General features: G+C 43.8%; 2 protein-coding genes across 3 annotated transcripts in view; one reads left to right on the top strand and one right to left on the bottom strand.

The window, feature by feature from the left end:
• Positions 1-727: 727 nt before the first annotated feature.
• fam72a (family with sequence similarity 72 member A) lies at positions 728-4,934 on the bottom strand. Its single transcript, XM_053868105.1, has 4 exons — positions 4,402-4,934; positions 3,927-4,004; positions 3,427-3,551; positions 728-2,304 (listed from the first exon to the last, which is right to left on the bottom strand). The coding sequence occupies exons 1-4, from the start codon at positions 4,551-4,553 to the stop codon at positions 2,213-2,215; spliced, it is 447 nt and encodes a 148-aa protein (XP_053724080.1). The 5' UTR covers positions 4,554-4,934; the 3' UTR covers positions 728-2,212.
• An 844-nt stretch (positions 4,935-5,778) lies between these two features.
• The window catches only part of srgap2 (SLIT-ROBO Rho GTPase activating protein 2), a 42,546-nt gene continuing 21,127 nt past the window's right edge, over positions 5,779-27,197 (top strand). For both annotated transcript variants that reach the window (XM_053866992.1, XM_053866993.1), the window contains exon 1: positions 5,779-6,279. In XM_053866992.1, the coding sequence (XP_053722967.1) occupies positions 6,213-6,279 (67 nt within the window). In that variant the 5' untranslated portion in view covers positions 5,779-6,212. The remainder of the gene's footprint in view (positions 6,280-27,197) is intronic.

A 27,197-nucleotide genomic window follows, 5' to 3' on the forward strand; every position in this document is an offset into this window, starting at 1 on the left:
ACAGCAAAAGCACAGCAAATTCCAATCCCACTTCACTAAACTGGGTATGTAACATACCTGCATCCACTGTGTCCTTCAGTATCCTCCCTCGGTCGCAAGGTGTAAACAATCGATGAGCCAAAATTGTCAGTTGAAGTGTGAGAGAGGTCTTTTTTTTCCATTGAGTTTAAACAGCACACAACAAGGGTGAGGGTTCAGGCCCCTCACCACCATGTTCAGGGATATCTCGGGACTGATCCAAGTTGAAATGACTTTTTTCAAGAATCTGTCCCGATCTATAAACCAAAATACACTGAATTTCACTGGGTGTGACAAGCTGGAATGTATTTTGGATTTTACAATCTGTGTCAAACAAGCTGTGTAGCCTAGTATTTATGTCTATTTCTGTATTTTTTTTTGTCATGATGCACCTTTATTTGTGCCATAAAAGGCTCTACTAATAATGGCTACTAATAAAGCCAGAGGACTTGGGCACATCTTCTTCATTTCCCTGTTTGTACCAAGCACTTCCACCATTAACACCCACAGTCCCATACCACACTGCAAGAAGTGAAGCTCCCATGAGGGTAACAAGAGTGGATGATTGAAATGTCAATGTTTATATCTGTACAAACATACATAAACCCGAGCCCCCAAAGTAGCAGCACACACACGCACAAGAGTTTCAGGCCGACAATGGTCCACGAGACAAAATACTGTAAATAATTGAAAAAAATGTTTAATTTAAACAAGCATACAAAACAACAAATCAACGCAGTTTCAGTGCAATTCCAAAATATACATACGCAGCGGTTAATTTAACATAGTTTTTTTTTTTTTTCTCTCTCTTTCTTGATTATCCTTTTACAGTGATCCTAGCCAGAGGAAGCTCATGAGCAATACCTTCTTGAGGTAAAACTGTTTATCAAAATAAAGCACTACATCACAAGAAGGAATCATTAAATTACAAGGGGAAAAAAAACGACTTCACAATACTAACCAAACATGTGTAAACAATATAAAACTGTGTGGTTATACATTTGGTTTATATTAATAAATAGTTCAGTTACCAGAGAATTTCTTGTGCAAGTGGTGGAGGCCGTCACTTTCAGGAAGAGAACACGGCAATCATATTTCCCAGGCCAATTTAGGTAGAAAAAGTATATTTGTCTTTCTTTAAACACAACATTCTTTTTATATTTTAATAAATACCCTGCTGCCTGATGAAAGATGGTCCCCGGGTGAAGAGAAGCGAAACGCCAGGCGGTCAAAAAACAATAATAAATAATAGAGAGAATGAATGCAATCTTAAGACTTGATAATAATTTAAATTAACTAGGGTGTCCAACAACATAGCTCAGCGACATGACTAGCAGTCACATGGTGGAGTCCAACAAATGGCATGCAAGATCCTTCTGAGCTTAAACGACAACAACATGAATGAGAGTGCAGTCACAAAAATGCTGATCCTCCAAAAATGTGAATTCTTCAAAGTAAGTACTTTAAATGTATATTTGATTTGAGGAACATGCCTCGAATGAGACCTTTGAAGAGGTATTTGGGACTGAATGTTTGTCATTCATGATGAAGACACCAACGTTGTCAGTTACAAGAGCAGATGAAGTACAAAAAAGTGAGAACGAACAAGACATACCATGTAGTTCAGATGAAATCCGAACATTCATGAGTTGTGCTATTTCTCCAAATGATGAGTCATTCCTGACACACACTCGTCATGCCACTCCAGCTCATTCAAGAAAAAAAGTCACTCAGATTATGTTCAAACCTGCAGTGTAACACAGCATCACTGAATGTCATGCGACAGCATCAGCTTTTCAAATACTCGCCAAACTCAACAAAAAAAACGGAGTGTATCATTGTTTAAGTCATAACCCAGGTGACGAAATGAGGAAAGGAATTGTGCACGTGCGCCTGCCACAGTGGGAAGTGGAGTGGAAGGCATGGTCTCTATTGTAAGAGTAACGGTAACACCAGTCATGTCGGGGTTAATAACTGTGCTCTGCTCACTAATGAGTGCGTGTATTGAGAGTCCAGTCTGTCCAGCAGTGCAGCAGATACTCTACATCAGCAGTGAAATCATCACACATTTTATCCTACAGAAGTAAAATGTTAAATTATTCCTTAAGGCCTCTCTTGAATCAGCAATATGCTCCACTGGTCCTTCCTGCCCCTCTGTGTCACTCAGGGTCTTTGACATTGTGAATGTCCATCTCTACCTGATGCACTCTTCCTCTGATGGGTTTTTGGATTCGTTCTCGCTGTCGTCCAGCTCAGGCAGGTCTCCCCACAGGAGCAGATTTAGACCTGCAGTCAGAATAGCAAACTTTGACAGAGAAACAGACAAAGCTAAGAAGTTCAGTGGCCTCAAAATTCTCCAGTAAGAAAGCCAGTCCCTTCGTCACTGTACATTTTGTAAGATATTATAACACCCAGTTCATCTTCATTTTTCACAGACCTTTCACTGTTTTGGAGCTGACAGATGTCAATCACTAACTCCACAGCATCAAACCCTTCATTCGCTCACAGTAGTCTGAGTCAGGAAGACGTGCTTTGAATAAAAAAGTCTAAAAAGTCCTTCATTTACATAAACCTGCTCTTTTACCTTTTAAAAAAAAAAAAAAAAAAAAAAAAAAAAAAAAGAGTCTGACAAACGGCTCAAATCTTTCCCAATATTGCATGCAACTTCCTCTGCTCGGCTGGGTTTCTGGGATCTCTTGGAGTTCCAAGCAAGTGCATGGCTTGCCTGTTCTCAAGCCCCTCCCCAGCCCGCGGTTCCATGCGCTCAGCTGTGCCTGCATACACAGGTGGTACCTCCGGTTACATCACAAGACGGTGCCAACAAAATTTTGTAGAAAGTATTTCTTCTAATTATGTCTTGGTGTCCCAACTGTCCTCCCTAACTTGGTCTCATGACTTCCTCTGAGACACTCACATTGAACCTTTCCGAGCTAAAACCAGTCCAAGACACAAGTCCCGCTACTGCACTTTTGTTGTGAAAGTACAATTCCATTCTGCTTTAAGTGTCTAGCTTCTTAAAGGACGATCAAGTTAAAAAAAAAAAAAAAAAAAAAATCACAATGGACCCCGTTTCAGACATACATCTTCTCTTGCTGCTGCTGACATCAGTTGTCTCCACCCTGCTGCACTCTTTTCATCACCTCCTTCATCTCTGTGCATTACTGTTTTTATTTACCTCCAACTCCTCATCTTCACTCTTCTTCCAGCCTCTCACACATTCAAACACAAATTCTGTTCAACTCCTTCACTTCTTCTTTACTCTCATCACAAATCAATATATCATCAGCCAACATCATCATCCACAGAGACCCTTGCATAATCAGTCAGTTTGACCAAGAACAGCTGATCCTCTACGTAATGAACCATGTTGTTATGCCGGTCCGTAACTTTGAATGAGAGTGCACCAACCTGTTTCGTCCAGCCTATTTAGAGTATACACCGCGTCACTGTTGAACATCCAGAAATGTCCGTTGTTGCAGGACAGCAGACAGGGTTTACACGGGGCCACGACATGATAGCCCACAACATTCCCGCTGAGGCAGAGAGAGGGAGAATAAAGAAGAAACATGTGTCAGCATTTTTGGACATTCACTGGAATAGAACCACTCCACTGGGGGGTCTATTATCTAACAGATGTTGGTTTTCCACTTGTATGCATCACAAAAAAGAAAAAAAAAAAGAATGCAAACGCAAACCATAATAAGTGTTTTGCTTTTGTGTTTATGACACTCTTGACCTGACTGACAATAACAATTCTTTGTTGTAAATAATTCCATTATAACAATTACAAATGTTACATTGTACCCATGTTAAATGGACGAAAGGCTACACTCTTCTGACACTAACCTTTCCACTCAGCAGATGGTGTTGCTAAAACAAACCCTGGAGGGTGAAAGAGCTCTACTTACCACTTGAGACAAGCGATGTCTCTCAGTTTGCATTTGCAGCTTTCAGTGGAGTAGCAGCTGGCTACAAAGTCAACAGTTCTTGGGTGGAAGATTTGAGAGAAAGAAAGCAAACAAGCCGAGAGAAAGGTTAGCACCCATACCTGGATGACAGTCAACACAGGTGTTATGGAAAAATTGAAGTGTTTGGCCACCGATTAAAAAGTATACACAGTGTACATCGTAACTTCAAATAAGATTCTAAAATGAGCAATAGAACCCAGGCTTTATTGTTGCATTTTACCCACTCGGAAAAGCTTCTTAGCAATACAGCGTCGAATCTTAATACTAAAACTAAATGCTTCTGGGGTTATTACTTTTAATTTAGTCAAACACTCGTCGAATATACGTATCATACGTTATGTCTGTATCTTCTGTACATACATCTTCTGTATCTCGCCATCCCGATGCGCTTAATACCATCTGAGACGGTACCTACCGGTTTGGGGGGATATCCGTCGAATAAAGCTCAACTTCGGTGTCCGCAAGAAGCACCGCTTTCATGCCTCTAGTGCAGAGCAAACTGTCGCAAAATATACAGTTAACGTGGCTCACACACTTGTTTTTGAAATTGGCGTTGGACGTGGACATCGTTGCCCCGCTGCGGCGTGTGAATCGTCCTTTTCACTAGTCGGGTATCAAACACGGCAGACAAAATGAAATATCTACCCTATGTAAGAAAAACAACTGAATTTGAATGCAAACTTTGGAGGCTAAATGCTAACGAGTTAGCCGGTGCAGCAGCTAACGCTTTCAAATGAGCGAACCGTCACCAATAAGCCAGATCCCCGGATGCCTTGATGAATGAGATCTACCCGATGAACGGCAAACTATTTACAAGAAACCGCTAGCTACAATTTAATATCGATGAGTCGTTTCTCTCGACTCGCGTATACAAGCAGCTAACAGAATAGCTGTCAGCTTTGTTTACAACATCCTGCTATTTAAAGCTACTTCCTGAACCTATCTTTAAACGACCATTGGCTCGATGCTGATTGGACACTTGCGAGTGTAAAACAACGTTATTGGCTAAAATGACGAATTAAAGCAGAATTTCATTGGCCAGTCATGACAATTCCCGAGCCTTAAGCATGGCGGCTTTAGAAGCCTATTGGTGATTTAACTGTCAGTCAAAATACGCGTGTCCAATGAAAGGTCGAGGTGAATTGCGAGTGCAATTTTTCATTTTCAAAACTTGATGTCAGACTTCTATTTTATTGACTATCTGGTGGTGAATGAAGCGGAACAGAATGCACTTGTAGAATTAAAATGGACTGGCATCACAAAAATTCGAATAACTTCATCTTATATATATATATATATATATATATATATATATATATATATATATATATATATATATATATATATATATATATATATATATATATATATATATATATATATATATATATGAATTGTATATCGTATATAATATATTTGTGGTCTAAAACGATTATTAAAATACCGCGGTTCGCACTCCAATACAGCAGGGGGCGAACGTGGATTTTAGTACTCACATTGGCGTCATTGCTCAGACGAAGAAGAAACTTCAAAAACGATTCCCAACACTTTTATTTATCCTATATTATTTATTTAATGGTCATATCGGAGAGTGTAATTTCAGTATTTATTATGGCTCTAAAACCCACCGGTACGTAACGTACAATATGCAGTAAGAGTACCAGGTTTGATAGTGACACAGTTTCTAATCTGAAGCTCGTATGAAATGTTCGCGTCTGTGGCGCTGCATTACCGACACTTCTGAAGGTGCAGCTCGACCGGGGCGGCAGCAGGAGGGCGTCCATCCCTGCCCTGCGCACTGGATCTGACCAGCCCTCCGCCTCTCCTCCTCTTTCGCTCAAATTCAGGGGGCGCAGTTTACTACAGCAACTGTGAGAAGAAGCTACTCCGGTCCGCACACATGGAACTTTCATTGTCGTTTTAAGGTGGAATGCGTTCCTCTTCACTGGGAGCTGTTTGCACCATAACCGGTTTGGAGGAGGCGGAGGAGACCGCGCGGAGTTGTATGGGGACTGAAGCAGCAGCAGCAGCAGCGCCAAACTCACAATGCGCTCTGAGTGAACGCAGACAATACTGAGGCGCGGACACGCTGAGGAGCAGCTCTCTCGCACCCTTCTTTCTGCCCACACCTTCCCCACCAACAAGGTGGCTTCGTTTTCTGCCGCTCGACAGTTTGACTGAGACGGAACCGCAACAAGGGGAAAGGCTTGATCTCCGAACTCAGCCATGACGTCTCCGGCCAAATTCCGAAAGGACAAGGAGATCGTGGCCGAATATGAAACTCAAGTGAAAGGTAAAACTTTTAAAAGCCCTATTCAGGTCGCTGGGTCCCGTATTTAACGGTGTATCAAACCTCTTTAGCCCCTTATATCTGTGCTGCACAGTCCAAATCCATATAAATGGATTCTCGTGATCTCGCAGCGTGTGATCGCTCGCGTTTAGTGCTGGACGTATGGTTTTGCAAATGCAAACTCGATTCCCCGTTGAAGCCCCGATTGTGTTTTATTTGACCGGAGAAGAGTGTGTTTGGCGAGCAGACTTGTCAGAGGGCTGAGGTTTCGACATGGAACAAGGCAGGGCGTTTTCTCTCCCACTCTGTCTCCGGTGTGTCCGCCTCGCTGCTGCTGCAAACCTGTGTTTTCGTCTGTGGCTTCAACGTAAGACTGCAGTTCTATGGTCACCGTCAAGCAAAGGCGCGTCCGTTGATCCCATTTTGGAGCCGTTCGATGGTGAAGGTCTGTGGAGAGCGGTCGGTTTTGAGAGGGGCGTTTAGCGGTTCACAGGCTGATTGGTGTGTTGTGGATGCTCCTGTCGTCAGGCAGGGCTTCTCCTCTGTGTGACAGCGGGAGCTTATCTGATCTATAGGTGAGGTGGTATGTGGTGGGAGAGCAGGGACGTGGAGGGAGCTGGAGCATGTTTTCCACTGTGACAGATCACCTGATCAGATGGGTCACTACCTGCCCTGTCACACCTCTTTAGCGCTGGATTCCTCCCCTTCTGCTGATGCCAGGATAAAACCGTCTCCTGTCATTGAATGAATGGGTGGATGGAATGTTGAGGAACTCAAAAGCAAACGTTTGTACACACAATTAAATTCACATATGCACCTGGTCAAATCAACCTGGACTGTCAATGTGGTGTGGGTTTTTAATCGGGGCGAAGAGATTACCCTTTTCTTGGTCCAAATGAATGGCTGTTTCTTTCTTTATTTAATTTTTTTTTTTTTTTTTTAGAAACTGTAACTAACTCTGATGTCTCTGTGGTAAAGAAGTGCACATGACAAAAACTAACCCGTGCTTCTTTTGGTGGAACCAATAAATGTATAACTTTGTATAAAACATTGTGAAGAAAAAATACTAATAACAGGGATTAAATGAAAAAAGTTTGTTTGGCTTGATCGAACAAAACTTGACTTAAACAAATGCAGATTAATAAATGGCGACTTGGACATGTTCTTGAATAAGATCTAAAATAATAAACCACATACTGTAAATATTATACCTCCTTTTTTATTTTTAATTTTGCTCACTTCAATGAGCTAAACGGTGCTCAGTATCTACAGTAGTTTGTGGGGCTGATAGGAAGTTTGGGGCAAATGTGTAGGAAGTTTGGGGCAAATGTGTCAAGACTAGCAAACCATGGTGGTTTGCTCCACCTAGCATTAGCCCACTAACACTCCTGTATTGTGGTGTTTGAGCAAGTGTGTGGTCAAATGTGTGTTCATTGGGTGTTGAACCCCACTGCTAAGTTCTTTCTGACTCTGGTGCTTCATATGGGAGCTCTCAACGAGGACTGTGGTTTCCCTGTTTTTTATTTGTATGAAGTACAAATGATGCAATATTGGTGCATAAATATGAATAGTGGCCTTGGTCATCGTCTTGTCTTTCGATTGTGATGTCGTCATAATACTGATGTGGGCGCTGATCGATCACAGCACTCCTAGTTTTTAATACACTTGATTATTCCTGCGTTCCGTCTCTTCCGGCCACTGCTGACTAAGTCTTTGTCCATCGGCCTGCTCATCGATTCCTCCTGTCAGTTACTCTCTTTAAACAGAAATACCCCACACCACGGTGCCACTCGCACAGATGAAAGGGTGAACCTGCCCTTCCACATGACTGTGTGAGATGTCTCCAGGTGCTGCACGTCTGTGGTGACATTCCCAGCAGTCTACCTTCTCTGAGAGACTCAGACAGTCTGTCATTAGCCGCCACAGTGATTCTCTAATAGAGGGTGTCGGGCAGTACGCATGTCTGTAATGTTTCCTCATATCTGTTAGAGGTCAAATTATGTCATAATCGTCCAGAGAGCACGAGTCATTGTTCTGAATCATACACTGCAGCATCATGGGAAAGTCATCCAAAGTCCTCCCATGACTTTAGAAGGCGTAGCACACCCTTTCCTGTGCTGACCGACTCAATATGACCTGTAGGATGTAGATGTTCAGGTCACCGTGGAAGCAGTGACAAGTACAAGTGAAAGTGATACTCACTTCCACGATGGATTATTGGGGGACTCAGGCTTCTGTGATAACCACATTTTGTTGGCCAAGTTTAAAACATACTTTGAGACTCATTAGCAGCTTTTATGTGTCTGCGTGATGAAATTCTACACACTTTAAACAGCACTGACTTTGAAGGCCCTATATCTGTGTCTCAGTCAGACATAGGTGGACGGTTATAAGTTCATGTTTTTTTGAGGCGCCAAAGTCCCGAGTTACCAGTCATTTTCCCATTGTGTGGACTTAATGTGAGCAAAGAATTGTAATGCAGTCAGTGAGAAACACAGACTTGAGAGCGCAGACTTTAGTACCAAGCCCGTCTAACTCCTTATGATTTTTGTCGACCTGTTGATGGACAAATATACTGATTTATGGCTGCATCTGTGTTAATTCACTACAGTAATGTGAAAGTGGTGTTTCCATGACCTAGTAACCTATTTTATTAAGCACTCACATTAAACTGGGGTCATCTAAACTGTAATTGCTGTTGAGATAAAAGTGCAGCTTGCAGAGAATCGAATCGTAAAACAAATGCAAGTAGTTGTACTGAGCCATTGTTTGACCTTATTTTGTGTCTTGTGATCATTTTATTTTTATGACTTCCTTCTCAGGTGCTCACCTTTCTTTGAAGTTAGCATTATTGAACGACAAACTAATTCAAGGTCTCACTGTGGCCACAATGTTGTAGTAGCTGCTAACCTTGTATATGATATTGATCTTGTTGTGTACAGAAACCCAATCTGTTGGTGTGTCGAATAACTCATATTGATTTCCCTGGTTGAGAAAGGAAACATATGGCTATATCTCAGCTGCCTCGTGTGTTAACTGTGCTGGACAGCGTGATACTAAATGTAAATGTCTCGTGTGAACTGGAGATTCAAGCCCCGGCAATGGCTCTCTGCTGCTGCGGCTGGTGTGACAGGGTACTAGGCAGCCAGCCAGGAGCATATCTGTGAATTTTGCTCGCACTAAGCAAAGTTTTTGTTGGTAAGGGGGTGTAAAATAGGGCGTATTTCGAGCTAATATTCAGCTTGGGGTGTTGATGCCCAGACACCCTTTGAGCAAAAAGCCTTTTTGTAAATGTTTCTTCAAGGCTTGCAGTTGACCTTTTCAGTTTGGAGATGATGAGAAGGAGTTAAGACACTCAGTCTTGCAGCATCAGCTGTGATCCTACGTGAAGGATGGTCTCAAAACTGCAAAGACCTCTTTAAGCTAATCAAATGAAGGAGAGCTCTGTGTGCGGAGAAATTTGTACATGAAGTCAATTAGACCTTAGCCGAGCGGTGCGGTTGCCAACCACAACTCAATCCCGCAAAGGTGTAATTTTAACTCGCAAGTGTCCTCATGGTTTCGAAAGTGTTGCGCTCGTGTTGCATGAGGCTGCGTGTGTGGTTGAATTCAAACCGCTGACGGGGCTTTTGGTAATCACTCAGGAAGGACGTCGGTGTGAAACTGAGGCTCAGTACTCACCGAGGATCCTGAGAGTGTTGGCTTCCTGTCCAGTCTTGCCTCTTGCTATCTGCCCCCTAAACACTCGCTGAGGAAAAACTCCTCTTGATTTGTCCCTCCTTTTTGTCACTGTCAGTGTGTCGATGTTTACAGCTGCTGTTGCTGCATCAGCAGCCAAGATGACGCGGCGGGACTGGCCCATTGATTTTTGGCTCTCTTCAGCTGATTCTTCTGTGTGCTGCATGCGGACGGATCAGCGTGGGGCTTCTGCCACACCTGAGAGGAAACACCCTGGCGTGATTTGGGAGCTCTGAATCGTGACATGACCTTTCCAGCACAAAATCAGCTGAAAGAGAACGTGAAATCTGACCTTCAGACACTCATCATCATGATATGTAGCGCGCAGTTGACTTTGTGCTAAACCAAAGTGGGGAAAAAACGGGTCAAAAGAGATGAGAGCTAAATAACCCCGCTGAGCTGCCGAGGGGTGAGGCCAAGGTTCACCTTCTGGACGAGTGCTGGTCATTGGTGCCAGATGTTCCAGATGCTCTGATTGGGCAACAGATGTTCCAGCCACCCTGGTTGGCTGCTGCTCATGCTTTGGATTCCTTCTCCAATCCTGTGGCTCTCTCCTGATTTATCTGTGCCTGAAATTGTCTTGCTTTTTAATCTCCATCTAAAATACACTGCTTTGTCGCAGTATCTAGTTCTGCAAGCAACACACAATAAGGACTGCTATTGTGGAACGTAGCATAACCTGTGGTCATTTCCCTGGTTACTGCCATCCTCATGTTGTATCACAAGAAGGATCATTTCGGATTCATTTAGGATGTATTTCGGTCTCTCTATCTTGAATTTAGCAAACAGCAGGGCAACATTTAGCATAAAAAATTAAGGTCAGAATAGACGTCACAGTGAAGCTTGGAAACCTTTGTTTCCAAGTTTTCCCCTCTAAACCAATGGTAATGTAATAAATCCAGTCCAGGGCTGAGTTATTTTGAGCTTGTTTTGTGGTGTCATCAAAAAGAAATCCAGAAAAGCATCACATGGTGAAGGAATTACACTGAAAGACATGGACAGAACCGATGTTCCATTTTCAGCTCTGAGAGCAGAAGCTGCTCTCTCTGTACGTTGTTCTCGTCTTCATCTCAACAGAAATCCGTCGGCACTTCCGAGCTGCGCTTGTCACATTTCCATCCTGAGAGTCGATTCCAAGTAACAAATGCATGGCAAACAGAGTGAGGTTTCCAACAGGCGGGAAAAACACAACTCCACCTGTTGCAAACTGATGCACAGCTCTGTTAACATTGTTTGCTAACCAAATTGTGCTTAAACTGGAGTGTTTGCTCTGCAATATCTGATCTGATTATAACAGGTGTACCTATGTTGAACCCTCTTGGACACAAGTGCTCCCTGTGATCTCTGGTCTCACATTCAGTCTCCACCTGGCAGATGATCTTACTGCTATGCACAACAACCGCAATTTTCTTCAATTCGCTTCTTACACCAACAAAGTTAAATATCGACTGCTGACCGTCGTAGATGACAGAGGGCACCTTCTTGTCATCATTCGTCTGTATCACATTTCCTGGCTGGAGTGTGGCTGACCTGAGTCCTTGGAAATAAAAGAGGCCATGACCCCTTTTAGGGTTCCTCTATTCAATTATTATTCTTGATCTTCTACACACACACACACACACACACACACACACACAGGCACACAGCAACGGCACGGTAACCAGTGAATGAGTGTAAAGCCAGAAATGTGCTCTGCTCTGGCCTTTGTTTCAGGCAGCCCACATCCCTTTTTTCATTTTTTTTAACTAGCATCACATGTGTTGTTTCATCCTTTCACTTATCACCTCTTTCACTCCGTCACTTGTTCCTCTCGTAACCCATGAGGTATGTGACAATGACCTAGGTACATTTCCCTCGCAGGTTTGTGTCACACTTATGCAATTTCTAAAAGTTTTAATAAAGCTAAATTTCAACACGACATTGTTTCCATTGACTGACGCAATGCAACTTATTGGCTCACTGATCTTTACCAGACTTGGCAGCTATTTCTCAATAGCAATAGTCATCATAACTGTGGTGATAAATGTATGGAAGCCCACTCCCAGTGGGTGAAAAAAAGAGTTTGCAAAAAAGTAATGTGAGTTAAAAAGAGGTTGCACGTAGTAACCTACAAAATAGAGAACACTATTCGCGCTATTCAAGTTGGTGACTTGTAATATTTACATGTGGTCTATAGCAGAAAGTGTGCTTCAGTGTTTTACACAATTGCGCTCATTCAAAAGAAAAATACCAAATCAATACAAATATGACTCAGGTTTCTATGGAAATCACTTCTTTCATGCACGCTGGCACCTTGCGACAAACTGAACCGACTGAAAGAGGATGTTTGTGATTGTTGGTGAGAACGACTTTGAAAACAGCAGGATCTATATAAAGCAGGACATGGAGTGAGAGAGCCCACTCATATCCTGTGTGAAACAATCAATGGTGCCGGCGTCCAGCTGTAGATAAACAGAGGAGAAGCCGAGCGAAGGGAAGGAGAGAAAACGCAACAAGCAGAAAGGTTGGACAATGTTCTCGGGGGACGCCAGAGGAAACAGGTTTTGTTTGAACAGCCTTCATACGTGGCCGGAGAGCTGGGAAAAAAAGAAAGAAGTCCAACCAAGAAAGGGAGGGGACGTGTGAATAAGGGGGAAAGAGGTAGAGGAAGAGTCTGAAATAGAAGAGGAGCCCTGCTACCTCGCACTGCTCCATCCATCTGTTCAGCTCAGTAGGTGCACGGGTAGTTTGCATCTCTCTTCTCATCTGCAGACCCTTTCCATCAGCAGCTTTTCCCCACACGTAGGCAGAGTTGGTTGCTAGGGTTACTGATTTGCCCCCATTTTTCTGGGTGTGTTGGGAGTGGAGGGAAAATGAGAAAGAATAATGTAGATTTGTCTTCCCTGTGGGGTCTGGCTAATCAGGTTACTATAGTGGAGCTCACACTCGCACACACTGACACACACCCGGAGCTATCAAATGCATCAGACGACGGGCTTTTCAATTTCATTGTACTTCTGTTTTACCTGTTCTCAACTTGACCCCGTTTTTCCTTCACAACTCCAGACCTGAGGTACAGAAAAGGTTCCCAATAATGCCAATTTTTGCTCTCTATCATTGTTTGCCACGCAGCAGCTCTTGTTGGTTCGTCACATACAAGAAATTAACGCTCCGATCACAATGTGGGACTAATTACGTCCTCCACAAAAGCTTTATCAGTTTGCATGTCGGAGCTGTGCATCTGTGTACGGTGCCCCTTGTTCGGGTTCACACCGCTGCTAATGCTGTTTTAATGAAGACATTCATCACTTCTTCTCCGGATCACACGTGTTCTCACACACAACCCTGCTCTTCCTCCTCTTTTTGCCAGTGTCCCTGTGTGTGAGGACACTGTGTTCTCTCCCCGGCTGCTATGTGGATGCGCGGCTTGTACAGTACGTTGATGGTGCCACACACACTGATGTAACTGAGGGGTTCTGAACCCTCCTGCTGTATGAAAATATTGTCTTTCTATATGCCCCGTGCACACAAGATGTGATGTTAAACCAGCAAGTCGGCTGCTAATGGCCCTGTTTCCGTAGTGTTGTGCAGATAGAAAAGCTTATCAGGTTCTACTTCTATCGCCTTCACTTTCAGGGTAAACCAGGAAGCTATGTTGAATGGTTCAGTGAACCGTATCTGCAGAAGGTCGTACGTAGACATGTCTATGTATGAAAAGTGGAAATGATTTAGGATGTAGAGGGCAGTTACCAGTTATGTGGAGAGTCAAATGTTTCAAGACCAAAACATGCAACAGTTGTCAGATTTAAAAACAATGCTCTCAAAATTAATTGAGTCCATATTCCGAAATATGATGATTGTGGTCTCTGGTCTGCCCACCTGCAGGTCCGAGGAACTGCACCTTTGTGAAGCCAGAGTGTATTGGTTTGAAAATCCTCGTTCCATCGTCTCATCTTAACAACCGAACCACCACTTCACTGGAAATATGAAACACAAAATGTTGGATGGTCAGAAAATAACAGATGAACATCAGAGACCGCATGCTTTTTGTACCAAAGATAAAGCAGTTCAGAAGCTCAACATAGAGTGACAAACTCAGGTTAATATTTGGGGCAAACATTAGACCGAGATTAAACCACTAACAGTTGTTCCGACTTCGACGGTGCGTGTATCAGGCAGCCCACCCCTGATCTGTCCACAGAGCTGCACAAACATGACCAGCGTGGTGCCTGGCCACTCTCTGATATCGACTCTGTTGAGTGTGACCCGTATTACAGCTCTGCTAAGTGACACCAACGTCTTTGATGAAGTTTCCAATTCACTCTGTACGTTTGTGCTGATCTTCTGTGGGTGCTGTGGAGCTAACTTTTCTCTGCTCATCATGAGGACGTTAGTTACAGCTTCACATGTCGAGCCAAAACTGGAAATGTGAGAACACATACAGTCCCAGCGTGTGTGCAGGGCATTGTGGACACCCAAAACAAAGTGTGATTTTGCTGACGTGTCTTCATGTGGATAGGTCCCAGTTTTATGCTAATCTGAAGACAGCAGTCCCAGGGAACTAACTTGTTTATCTGTGTTGAAAAGCGAGGCCTGAATCTCATGAGGTTGTCAAACAAGCTGTCAGAGGATTAGAGATCACTCACTCAAGGAACGTGTACTGTGTGTGGTTGCCTTCCTAATCATTTATGTACTTGCATGTGCCTTTTGGTGGTCGTTGACAAACCCGCCCTCAAATGTTGTCTCACCTCACCTCGGCCGTTGACAAACAGCAGCTCATTCCTGAGGCTTGATTTTTATCTTGTTGCAGGTCGTGGTTTGGACTCCCTGTCATGAAGTTAGGGAGGTGTGTTTTCTCCTCCGATAAAGCTTTAGGTGTCCTGCGGCTGCTCAGTCCTCTAGTCTGTCATTTACAAATACCTAAGATAGTTTGAGCTCTTCTGCCTCGTCTGAAGCGGTTCACTCGGCACAACAGCTCTAATCTGGCCAACTATTTCCACCATCTGCCGCTCTTATTTCTCGTCGTATATTTATCCAGTGGATTTACCCAACCATGTCATAAATCATACTCTGAAGTTTGAGTTTTTGTTGACACGGTGTTAGCGATCTGTTGACTCGGCTCTGCTGGATCAACTGACTCTCAAGTGTACATATTGGTGCAGTGTTTTTCAACCGCAGTAAATATTTCTCGATGTGTTTGCAGTCCAATCTTGAGAAAGGTCCTGATTAGTGTGGGATGAAGATTACAGTGTGTTTTCACGCGATCTTAAAAGAAAAGGTTAGCTAGATCTTAAAATAACTTTTTGACTCTCCAGCTAACCAACATCGCTAATCGCATAGTTCATATTGCAGTATAAATTGTATAATACACCTCTGTATAAATAATCCAAAATTCCATTGACTCTCCAGCTTCAGGCGACTGGACAAATGCTGCGTTTGAGAAGCTAAAACTTCTGTTTTGATATTCTGTCTCCCTCATGCGATGTGCAAAATCTATCAGTATTTCCAACAGACTCAACATGATGAAAGTTGAGGTGTCACTGTGACTTTGTGTCACATTTATACTTTATACCATTCGTACCCCTCATCCACAGGTGAAAGAAACTGGCAGTTGGTACAGAGGTCCCATCATGCTAGCATGTGTGGAGTTGAATATACAGTATAATAACACGTTTGTTAATTTAATTTTTTTTGTAGAAATTTGCTCTTTGCAAGCGAATGCTTCTGTTTTGTTCAACTGGCTGATGACTTGAAAGGGAAGCAGTTTCTCTCACTACACAGCACCCACAGAGGAGTGCGTGGACCATGTGCTCGTCTCCACTGTGGGATACCCCTCTCAGATTACGGCGGTTGCCTCCTCCCTTCACTACTCTCTGATGTCTCCCTCCCCCTTCGCATTCCGACTCAGTCCATGTGCTTCAGACAGAGTGGAAATTGGAACATCCCTCCCCTTATACATGCATACACACATTCTCATTCCTGTTGTGCAGTGGTCCATGTGGGACCTGGGGTTTGTGCTGAGTTTAAGTGGATCTTCCTGGGTCTTACAGTGAAGCACAGGAGTGTATTGGCTTCTGCCGTCGCCTCCTCTGAGCTTCAGGTTGACAAGTATTTTTTGTTTCGACACATGGTGAGAATGAAAAAGGGCAGAGGGGGGTGCCCTTTAGCACAAAGAAGCTTACCATCAATCACCTCATCACTTTGGTTGGAGGGTCACTTGACACATATTTCAGATCCCTTTTTCTTCACTGAAATTGCTCTTGTTCTTTTCCCTTTTGTCCCTGCTGACGGTCTTTGTGTTGGTGGTGCAACATGTTGCTGCCTTCCACACAGGCCGTCTTCTGTGGCTAAAGGTTGCAGTGGGTGGCACTAGTGCTGCAGCATGAGTGGAACTCTTTCACATGTCTCGCCCTGGACAGCATATTAGAGACTCTGTTGTGGAGTCTTCATTGAATCATGTATCATCACACTCGACTGTACAATAACTGACATTGGTCACTGTAAATATCAAACCACAAGTCACCTTTTTTTTGCGACTGAAATAGAGGTGAACTGTTCAGTCATGTTGCATCTAGAACACGCTTATAAAAGGATGTCCATGGCAAGGATTTTAAGTTGGGGCCCCTTTTTTTGGTTAACAATTGCACACATGGAATGGCGAGTGTTGATGACACAAGCCGAGCAGAGGCCCATCTCTGCAACCCCAGTTCCTGCGATGAAACTGTTGTATTTCCACCAGACACACTGCAAATTAAGGGTTAACAGAGAGATTCATTGCAAACTGTTTTCACACACTCCTCACCTTGCTATCTCGATACTCTCTGACATTTGTGAGCATGACACTGACAGATAGGACACCCAATGATGAACACACATCTCAAACAAAGTTGCTTTATTGTTGCCCTTAAATGCCCATAGTGTGCCAATTACCGCACCATTCTGGCTGAGCTGGAGAATAGTGCCGCTCTGGTGTGACAGGGTACCAGGATACGGTGAAACCTGCCAGTTGTCGGCGAAGTTCGATCACTGTCAGTGAAGTTACAATGTAATATGGAAACTACAGCCCTAGATCCTCCTATCGCTGCATGTATGCTACTTGAACGATGAAAACTCTTCTCCCATTCTTCAGCAAAGTACCAGGAGTTTCAAACCCTCTTTATTGATGCTTGTTGGTCTTTTTTGGCTCAGTATTGTTTTTGTTTTAAATATGGACATTGTCTTTGGGGTTTTAAATCCAGCCTGTTTAAACTGAGATTGGATAATCACAAGTCGACAGTAATACTGATTTGCATGCTCGGCCGTAATTATTGCTGCCATTGTATCTCTGCCTCACACGCTGCCACTCGTGGTGATTGTTTCTCTTTGTTGGACGTAATGACCGAGAGGGATTACAGTATGTGTGAGTCAGGTCCTGGCTGGATCCCTCACCATTGTGTCCCGCCAGCAACAATGATGGCTACTGTCCCACGGAGTGTCACACATTGCTGTCATACTTTTCATTCTACATGGTCCATATGAACACAACACAGCTGGCCTCTGACCCGCGTCTACATCATCACTGCCATCTTGAATTTGTGAATCATCTTGTTGTCCTTGTTACATGAGGGGGATTAGGCAAAATTCTCAGAAGAAGAGAACATTTCTTTTTCCAGTGAAAGAGTTCAGTGATGTACAGAAAGGGTTCTTTAGTGAGTGAAAGAGATGTACGTGCCACCAGACTGTGAGCCAAAGAATCCAAACAGCAGGACTCTTGCAGATCAGACCTGCTTCCTCTGTGGTGAAGAAAGGGAGGAAAAAGGCATCAGCGGGGAATAGATAGAGGGAGCACACTTGTAGCTAGAGACGGTTTAAGACAATAAATTGCACCAGTGATTGCACCCGTCTTTTTTTTTCTGAAGGGTCGCTCCTTCTGAAAGAAACTCTTGGAAATGGATCAGGGCAAACTGAAGGCAGGTGTGGCTCACATGTGCTTCTGCTCAGCTTGTGAGCCTCCTGCCGTGGGCACTGACTGACACCCTGCCGTCGAGTTTTGACAGATATGTTTTGATCTTTTTAGTAGACAGGCAAGAGGACATCATAATGATGCAAAGTGAAAGATCTGTCTTCTCCTGCCTTTCAACTGAAACAAAATAAATTATTCAGCAGCAAACTCTCTCTCTTCTCCGTGTGATCACCTGCTGCAGTCAGACTTCACTTTCATTTAACTGGGCTTCGGCTTCCTCGCCGCTGCAGGTTATTGATCCTGCTAAACACCAATGCTGCAAATCCCTGTCCAAACGTGTTTTTCAAGAAGTGCATTGTAAAACTGGTACACTAAAATATCAACGGAGGTGTCTGCTGCATCTGCGTGGTCGTTTCAAGGCAGCCTCTGGCTTGGAACTATTCCACCACTAAAATAGATCTTGGAAAGACCTGAGTCAAACGGCTGGTTTTCTTTGGCTGTGACTCAGGCTCAAAACTTACACTTACACTTACTTACACCTTTACTGGACTGTGACTTGCGCTGCAAAGACTAGTTGACATAGTTGCCTATAATCTACTATTAAATTGGTGGGTTCATTTGTGGACCAGGTGTGACAGCATCATTCTTTCTCTTGCAATTAGAACAGAAATGGCGGAGGTTACTCAACCGTTGCTACCCAAACTGTCGAAACCATTTAAATATATATGGGACCACATGTATTATGTGTTTACAGCACTACAATCAGACATGTTGGCCTATTCAACTAACAGGAGAAACTTCTTATGTCAGTCTTCATTCTTGTGTCTATTTAGACACAGGACTTACTGTCGTGTCCACTCCTTGTCTTTCCTAGGGTTTTTGCCTTACACCTCTCCAGGGTAGTTAAAGAGGCCAAAGCAGGGAGAGAGGGTGTGTCCAACCCTTCAATGAGCGATCTCATTGTGTTGCTCTGACACAGTCCTTTCTTTGACACACAGATCTCAATGGTCAGTGACCTTATGTTCCACTCTCCTCCCGTTGCAGAGGCGTGTTCACGTGGTATCACGACTGTCCGTTGCGTATTCCAGATAGCATTGTTGTTGGTCATGTGTCCAGCAGAACTGGAGCAGGATTCCAAGGGGTTAAGTCATGTTACCAGGAGGATGCCGGGCCTATTGTCCCATCCACTGATACGTCTGGAGCTATATATTTTTGACCTCTGGATATCTGAACCGACAGTGTGCTGTTTGTTTTCATGTCGATGTCAATTACAATAATGGCTGTATGAGAGCTTCCTTTGTTTGTAGTTAAAACTGACGAATTACAGTGCTACATTTTATTATTGTTATCGATATTTCTCTCGGATTTTTGTTGATTTAATCATCATTATATATCCTGTCATATATCTTAATGAGTTTTATGTAGTTGTTTTACCATGTTTATATGTATTTGTTGTATGTCTGGAATTAGCCTGTGTGTTGGTTTGACGCAGGAACATTCCATTCGTCTCCATTCGCTGTGATTACTGTGTTTTATCTTCCGACACAAACGTTTGATTGTGATGGCGTGACCAAGACAAGAACTTGTTTTTGTGAAGAGTGTGTGTGAAGCTGCCCTCACACTGACCTTATGTCTGCGATGCACACCTTACAGTCATTTCCAAAGTCCTCAAAGCGGTTTGCCTCCTGAAGGAATTTTGTTTCATGCACTTCCCGCTGTAACAAAAGTGCTTTTCTTTCATTTTTGCTTTTCTTACTTCTCGTAAGTTTCGCTGCAGGCCGACTTGGTTGGCTCACCACTGCAGAAATACAAACTTTTTAAAGATGAAATATTTAACAATGTTGAGATAGCTGGTATGTGATAAACTCTTTCAGTCAGAAGAGTCACTTCCACGCAGTCTGCATCGTCAACCTTTATTTATCATTATTGAAACTCTTGCTTCTTCCTTTCATTTCATCTTGTGTGACAGTTGGTGTCTATTTTCTGCTTTGTCTTTCTTCCAATTCCTTCCTTCGACATTAATATTCTTGAAGCTGAGGCATAGTGGAGTGTGGTCAGGTGACTACTGCAGTGTGGAGTTAATATACAGTTTGTCACCAACGTGTTGTTACTGTGATGTTCTTTAGTTTCTTGCTTTATTTCATTAGGAAAACGTGGTTTCACTGGCCGTCTTTAGTTTTTACTTTTATAGTTTGATGGCCTTGAGCGGCTGTCTGAGTAGGACATTCCATTAAATTAATAAATCTATAATTGTATTTCATACTGATTAATCCTGTAGTAGTTCATGTGCTCATGGGGGCTGCAGCTAAAACACCAGTTCAAGCTCAGGTGAATGGGATGCAGATTATGTGTGGGTACTGTGGAGCGCTAAGAGACAGTGGTGGGGAAAGTAATCTATTAAAATACAGGCTGTGATATTGCATCGAACACCTGAGGATGTAGGCTAACTGCTTTTGCTTTTCATTTGATCTTGTGACTGGTTCTTTTTAGAAGCAATGTCTTACTATCAAAGTCTCAACTGGGAGCACACAAATATCTTTATATTAGCTTTTGCTTTTGTATCTAAGAGTTGTGTTGTATGTGTTTCTTGGACTATATAAAGTAAGCTGTGTTTCGCGCGGGGATGTTCTGATGGTTCTTCAAGTGTCTTTGGGTAGGATGAAGTTGTTATTGCGAGAAAATGGAAAGCCCATCTGTGCTCTAAGAACTGAGAGCGATGAGAGTTTTCCCCAGTTGAGTTTCTTGTTCGAGGCATTGTTGCAGTATGCTGAGGTGTTGAGTTGTTCTCATCCCCTGGGCAGCGATGAGCAGCTTGGCCCACTTTCCCTTTTAACGCTTTCGCTCAGTTCTATACGGTCTGTGACGGTGTGAGGAATTTAGCTGGATGAGAGCTTTCAAATCAATTCCCAGTTATGGGTACACACCAGCAAACCACCCAATCCTCTGTGGGACGGGTCTGATCTCAGCTGTACCCGAGGATGGCTGCTGCACTGCTGACTGGCGGAAATGGTGCCCATAGATCATTGGCAGGCTTGATGGCTGCTGCTCTCGGTTCCTCTGCACGAATCATTACACAGCAAGGTCGCCTCTCCATCGTCTGCAAATGCATATGTGCATGTGTGTGTGCACATTAGGGAGAGGCAGCAGGTTGGTGAGTGGGGTGAATTGTAGGCCAGAAAGAAGAACATTGTTACTGCAGTCCTTAATCGGTGCCAAAAAGAGGGTGCCAGGACGCTTGTTAACTTGGTTGTCCATTTGAAATAACTTGGCCATCTTGTGTAAGGATGTCCTCTTGGTTGACCTGGGAGCAATCTGAAGAAACTGGAAGGAGAGGGAGGCGCAGGGGCCTTAATTCTGCTACTGCCCCCGCAATGCTACTAGAAAATTATTGGAGTGAACTGTGCTTGTACAATATGGCAAGAGAACTGCAGCAGTAGTGTGGCTCAAGAAATCAAATTCCACATTGGCTGTGGGGCATCTCCAGTTTCCATCATGAGAGCGAGCGTCATAAGAGTCAATGTTGTAGATATGTTTTTAGATGGCTGTACATCAACATGAAAAAGGGATATTGTAACTGTGTGAGTGGAAAAGCCGCTGGTTTGTGGCAAAATCCTCAAGAGAACCGGACTCTTGATGGAACTACATGAGCTGATCCAACAAAGGTCAGTAATGTTGGAGAGGAGAGGAAAGATGGAATGCTGTGCATTTCATTCCACAGACACATTTATCAGATCATGCAAAAGGTTATCAAATCGTGACATGTTTTGTCGCATGCTTGTGATCTGCTTACAATCACAGATTTTCACCTAAGTCAACCTAGAGGCCAAAAAAAAGCTGCGATATGACCTTATCTTGTGTTATTGACTGCCGTTCCGGTGCTAATCCTTTGTCTGATGGAACACATTCCCCCCACTGTTTCCCCCCAGTCACCGGTGCTGAGATTAAGATCGGCATCCGTCAGCAGTTGCAGCAGTTTAACTCCTGCTGTCTGCCCTCTCTTCCCCACTCTCACTGTATCCACTATCTCCATCTCCATACCATTTTCCTACCGCATGCCTCTGGTGCCTCAGAAATGCAGCGATAACGACGGGCTGTGTTAAGACACACACCAGCTCTGTTGTCACGTACACGTTTAGTATCATGCATCTCATGCCCATTGGGGTTTTCAGCTATCTGTGTGATGCATGATGTGGTGCGCTGCTGACAGACGGATGCTGTTCCACCAGCAGCACTTCCCTCAGGAAGTGGAGTTTTTTTAACCACTCAGGGTCCCTGTGAGTCATCGGCGTTGAGCAATTGAATTCTGAGTGATGAATGAAGGAAGATGCGTGAGGGCAGAGGAGATGATGACAGGGGAATGGATGGGTACAATCAAGTAGCAGGGACTTGCAAGTCCCTCTGTGCAGTAATGACAGATGTTTCGCTGAAGACAGAAATGGGGATTGTTACTGATCTGTCGCCGCATCTTTGCGAGTCTAATATCCATTGAAAGTGCAGTTCAAGGAGGATATGAATGCTAGTTTCACCATCAGCAGGTATTCATTAGTAATATTTGAAATCTATCTAAAATATTAGTATTCTTCTTGTAATGAGGCTCTGGGAAGAGCCATCAATAATTCCAGTTGGTAAATTGGGCATCCAGTGATGGATGCTGCGTCGGTGAAGGTTTGAATATTGAGGTTTCATGAATGGCTTTGAGCAACTGCACCTCTGACACAATAAATAGGGCGTGTACAGATTACTGGGTTTTCTGTCCCCCAGATGAACCGGGCGCTACTTTTCACTTGTGGAGCAGTTTAGTTTTCAAGTCTGTACAGTGCAAGCTACCGTACGTGTTCGGAAATTTGTGGACTGACATGTTTTCAGTCATTTCAGCACCCTGAGCGTCTAATAGGTCTCAGTCTGATCTGCGCACAACAACTTCAGTTTTGTACTGGAAATACATGGAGGAAGAATCCAGCGTGATTTGCAGCTCTAATCCTCAGCAAGTTTCATGTTTTTGGAATCGGCGCAGCAGGCTAGGAGCCCTGAGAAAGCCAGACTTGGCGAGTGGCTTCTCTGGTTATGTTGCAGATTAGTCACTTCTCCAAACCCACTGCTAATCTGATTAATCTGTGATATGCATGAAAACATTTCAGACTGGTTTGCAGTGTGAAAGACGCTGCAATTCCTGGCCTAGAAGCTGCAGATGCAGGCATTTGTCTGAAATCCCTCCAGCTCTAGGTTTATGTGTGTCATCCTCAAGGCGAGCGTCCACCTAGTGTCACTTCTATTTCCTGTCTCTGCCGGACACGGCCATCTGGGCTCCAGTCTGTTCCAACAGCTTCATCTCTCCTTGGCTTACTTTCTCACACAGAGAGACAGAATTGAACCACACATGCTGTTTGAGTGAAACATAAGAAGCACCTTCTATCCTTCTATTTCTGTTAAAAAAATTAGATCTCTGACTCGACGGGAGAAAAATGATTATCAATTATTTTAGACCCGAGAAAGTCACGATTTTTATTGTGTTCTCTCATCGTACGCATCATTTTGCTGTAAAATCATTTGACATTTGTAAATAACGGATGGGCCTGTCCATGGAGAGAAATCAAATAAAAATGAGTTGTTTGGCTCTTTTGAAGTCGACCCTTCCCCCTCCACATGCAGGGTCCTAAAGCTGGTGGGAGCTGTAAATGGGTGAGGAGCTAGTTAACTTTTGATAAGCAGCCTTTTCATTATGCATAGGGAACCCCAACCCCCCGATCTACATGTCTGCCACCCTCGTGCCTGACGGTGAGAAGAACCAGAGCATGAAAATCCTAGAAGGGCTGATGGTGTCGACGAAATGGTTCCAGTCTGAAGAGTGTGTTTGGAGGTTTGCTCCTGCCGTCTCCAGTCGCCGTATGACCTCTGACCCCTGACCCGTGGTGCTGGGAGAGCCCACATGGCCCAAAGATGCATGGACTCACAAACACTTCTCATCTTACTGGCTGCTGATAAAGTGACTCGCTGGATTGTGGGGGTTTAAAGACCTCTTGATCCAGACAGAGAGGTGAAGAGAAGCGTGAAAGAAATTCACCCTGCCAGGTTAACCTTTAGAATAACTTCCCGCCCCCCTCGAATAAAGCTGTGATACCTATGGTGGCTTTGGCATTTTTACGATGCCACAAGTGACTGACTCCATACGTATTGTTTTTTGTTGTTCTATTCCAGCTCTAAATGTAGTGAGCTTTCAAGTTCAGCTTCCCAGTTTTCCCATCGCGTTCAGTTTCTTTTTCTTTGTATTCCTCCTTTTTTTGGGGGGGGGCAGTAAATTCAACTGAGCAACGTGGCAGCTGAGACCTGTGTCTGACTATTTTTCGTATAATGACAAGCGGGTGTACAAGTTGGCCAGTGTGTCAGCTTACCAGGCCTCTCGCTCTTGTAGTTTACACATTTGATGAAATATTTAGATGCTTTGTAAGAAAACCACAGTCACATTTTAAAGCCTGTGAACCATTTATCCATCCCTCATAAAAATTTGCTGCCTGTTTAATTGAAGTAATTTGGCCCCCACAGTCATAGTGTTCATAATCACGGAGTGTGCATTGTTATTTGTGTCATGATCACAAACCCAACACCGTTCCAAAGTCTCTCCCGCTCCGTGCGGGTTTGGTTTGCATTTGCATTTCCCTGGCCAAGAATATGAACCTGCCTCTTTAAGACGACACTTCTTTTCCGAAAATTTTCAGAATCTGGGTGAGAAAGGAAATGTGTGTGTGTTGCAGTGGAAAGGTCCAGACCCAAGGAAAAGACATTGGCTGGAATCCTTCCATTCCTCCCGTGCTTTTCCCTCCAACACTTACTGTACTGTAATTCTATCTCTTCCTCAAAGTGTGTGTGCAGTTGTGTGTGTGCACAGCGGAGCGGCATTAGGCAGGCATGTCTGGAACTAATAAATTCCACCCTTCTAAAGAATCCGATTTGAAAATACTACCTGCAGTCGTTCTGGTGTCTGCCGACCGACCCGTTTAGCATTTGGCACACACTCCTCTGGGTTCTTTTGGGTCGAATCAGTCATCTCTTCAAGTCCTTCCATGGTGAACCCACTCCTCAGAGAAACCCCCCATCCTGCTTCCTGTAGTTGTTTTAGTAAAACCCTCCCCTCCTGTGTGCTCCCTACTGGCAGTGAACCGACTTCCTGTCTCTCTGTCCTCTCTTCCTGTGTGTACAAGAATGAATAGACATATTATTCACAGTGACGCAGTCTCCCCCTTACTCACCGTGAACGCCGCTCTCTGTTCATTCCCCTTTTCTCTCTGCTCCTTTCTTTCTGGACGGACAATAGTATTAACTCTCCGTGGTACAACTCAAAACCATTAGATCCCCTTGGTGCTACCCCTCCTCTTCTCCACGCTTTCTGCTGCAGTATCAGCCCCCCAAGCAACGAAGACCAGACCGTGCTGCATAAACACCTCATGTGTTCCCCATCAAACACACACAAGTAAAATAATAGGTCATATTAAATTTTGCCCTCACAACTCCTGGCGGGGAGTATTTCTTTTCACACCGTCTGTTGGCATTATTATGAGTCCTACTTTTGTGAAGTAGCTTGGTTTATTGTGAAACGAAATTCTCTTTATGACTGCGACTGTTTCACCTTTTAACACAAGCCATACTGATCATAAAAAGCTTAGTGACGAGGCCAACAGGAAGTTTTCCTTGAAAACACACACACACAAAAAAAACCTGAAATACAAGTCCAATCATGTTTGTTTAATTTGCAGTTGTTAGAGTGGCACCTCAGTCAGGTCTACAGTGCGTCCGAGAAGTATTCACATTGTTTCACTTCACAGATTAATTTCAAAAAGGACTCAATCTACGGACAATGCCCAGTAATAGTGAAGGGGAGAACGCTGTTAATTTATTTAAAAAATTTAAAAACGGGAAAACACAAGCACATTAGTGCACACTCTAGATTTAGTACTTTGGTTGCCACGACAGCCTTCAGCCTTGTCTCGAGCGCTGTCAGGTTAGACGGGAAGCGTTGCTGCACAGCAGATAGCTGAGGTCCTTTGAGTTGCTCAATGGGATTGAAGTCTGGGCCCTGGCTGGGCCTCATAAGGACTTTCACAGACTTGTCTTCAAGCCACTCCTTTGTTGTCTTCGCTGATGCTTTGGGTCATTGTCCTGGTGGAAGGTGGATCGAGTCAGAGGTCTTGAGTGCGCTGTAGTGTCCCTCTGTGCACCATTCATCCTTCAAGTCTCCAAGTTCTAACCACTAAGTTTGGAGGGATGGCCAGTTCTGGGAAGAGTCATGGTGGTTTCGAACTTCCTACATGTGTGATATCAGTTTTTATTTTTAACATTTTGCCAAAGGCTTTTTTTCACTTCAGTATTATGGGGTATTATGGGTAGAGTGAGGTGAAAAAAAATAATTTAAACCCTTTTGATTCGAGCCTGTAACAAAACTGCTGTGCATACAGACAACCCCCATATATTGTAACCTGAAATGAGAATTGGTGAAATCCAGAACACAAGGTTCCACTGTGCAAGTAGCTATTCATTCATCATGCAAGGTCTCCACAGCTTCTACATTGCCCATAGATTAGATCGCACATATTGCATCATGGTTTCTAGTCCCCACAGTTTAATCCGTCTCTGTGGGTCTGCTTTGAGAATATCAAGAATTCCAACTGGTCGTTGGCAGCTGGTTGAGAAACGCTGGAGGACAGATCTAGGGTAACGTGTCTGGCCATGAGCTGGACATCTGCAGCTCTTCGTGACAGTGAGGATGTCCCATGCCACAATGCTGTCTAGCAAGTGTATGTGATGCCTTGTAGCCCCGGGTGCCTCCAGGTGTCATGGTTTCCTGTCGGGTCTGTGTCATCTTGCAATAATGGGCCAACCACAGCCAACGTCTCAAAAGCAGCTCCAGCTTGTGTCAGAGAAAACCTTCGCTAGAATGCTTCCACTTAATTCAAAGTGGGTTTGTTGGAGTGAGACAGTGGACGCTGCCTGCGGTGCTAGTGCCACTATCTCAATCTGTCTTCTCCCTCCTCGCCATCTTTTGTCTGGGTCAGTATGTGAAGGCTAATCAATAATGGATGGCCAGGAGGGGCAGTTCAGGGGGAAACATCTCTGGGAAACGGGCTCTTTTATTTTGCGGCACTGAAAACATATCTGATCTGAGTGCAGTTACCACGCAGCTCATTACGTTTTATTAGAGCCGGTATTATCCTCCAGTTTGTCTCATAATGCTATTAAATATGATTCAGATCAGGCTGCTTTTGTGATTATG

This window comes from Synchiropus splendidus, chromosome 6 (assembly GCF_027744825.2).
Source record: "Synchiropus splendidus isolate RoL2022-P1 chromosome 6, RoL_Sspl_1.0, whole genome shotgun sequence".
NCBI classification, from domain to species: domain Eukaryota; kingdom Metazoa; phylum Chordata; class Actinopteri; order Syngnathiformes; family Callionymidae; genus Synchiropus; species Synchiropus splendidus.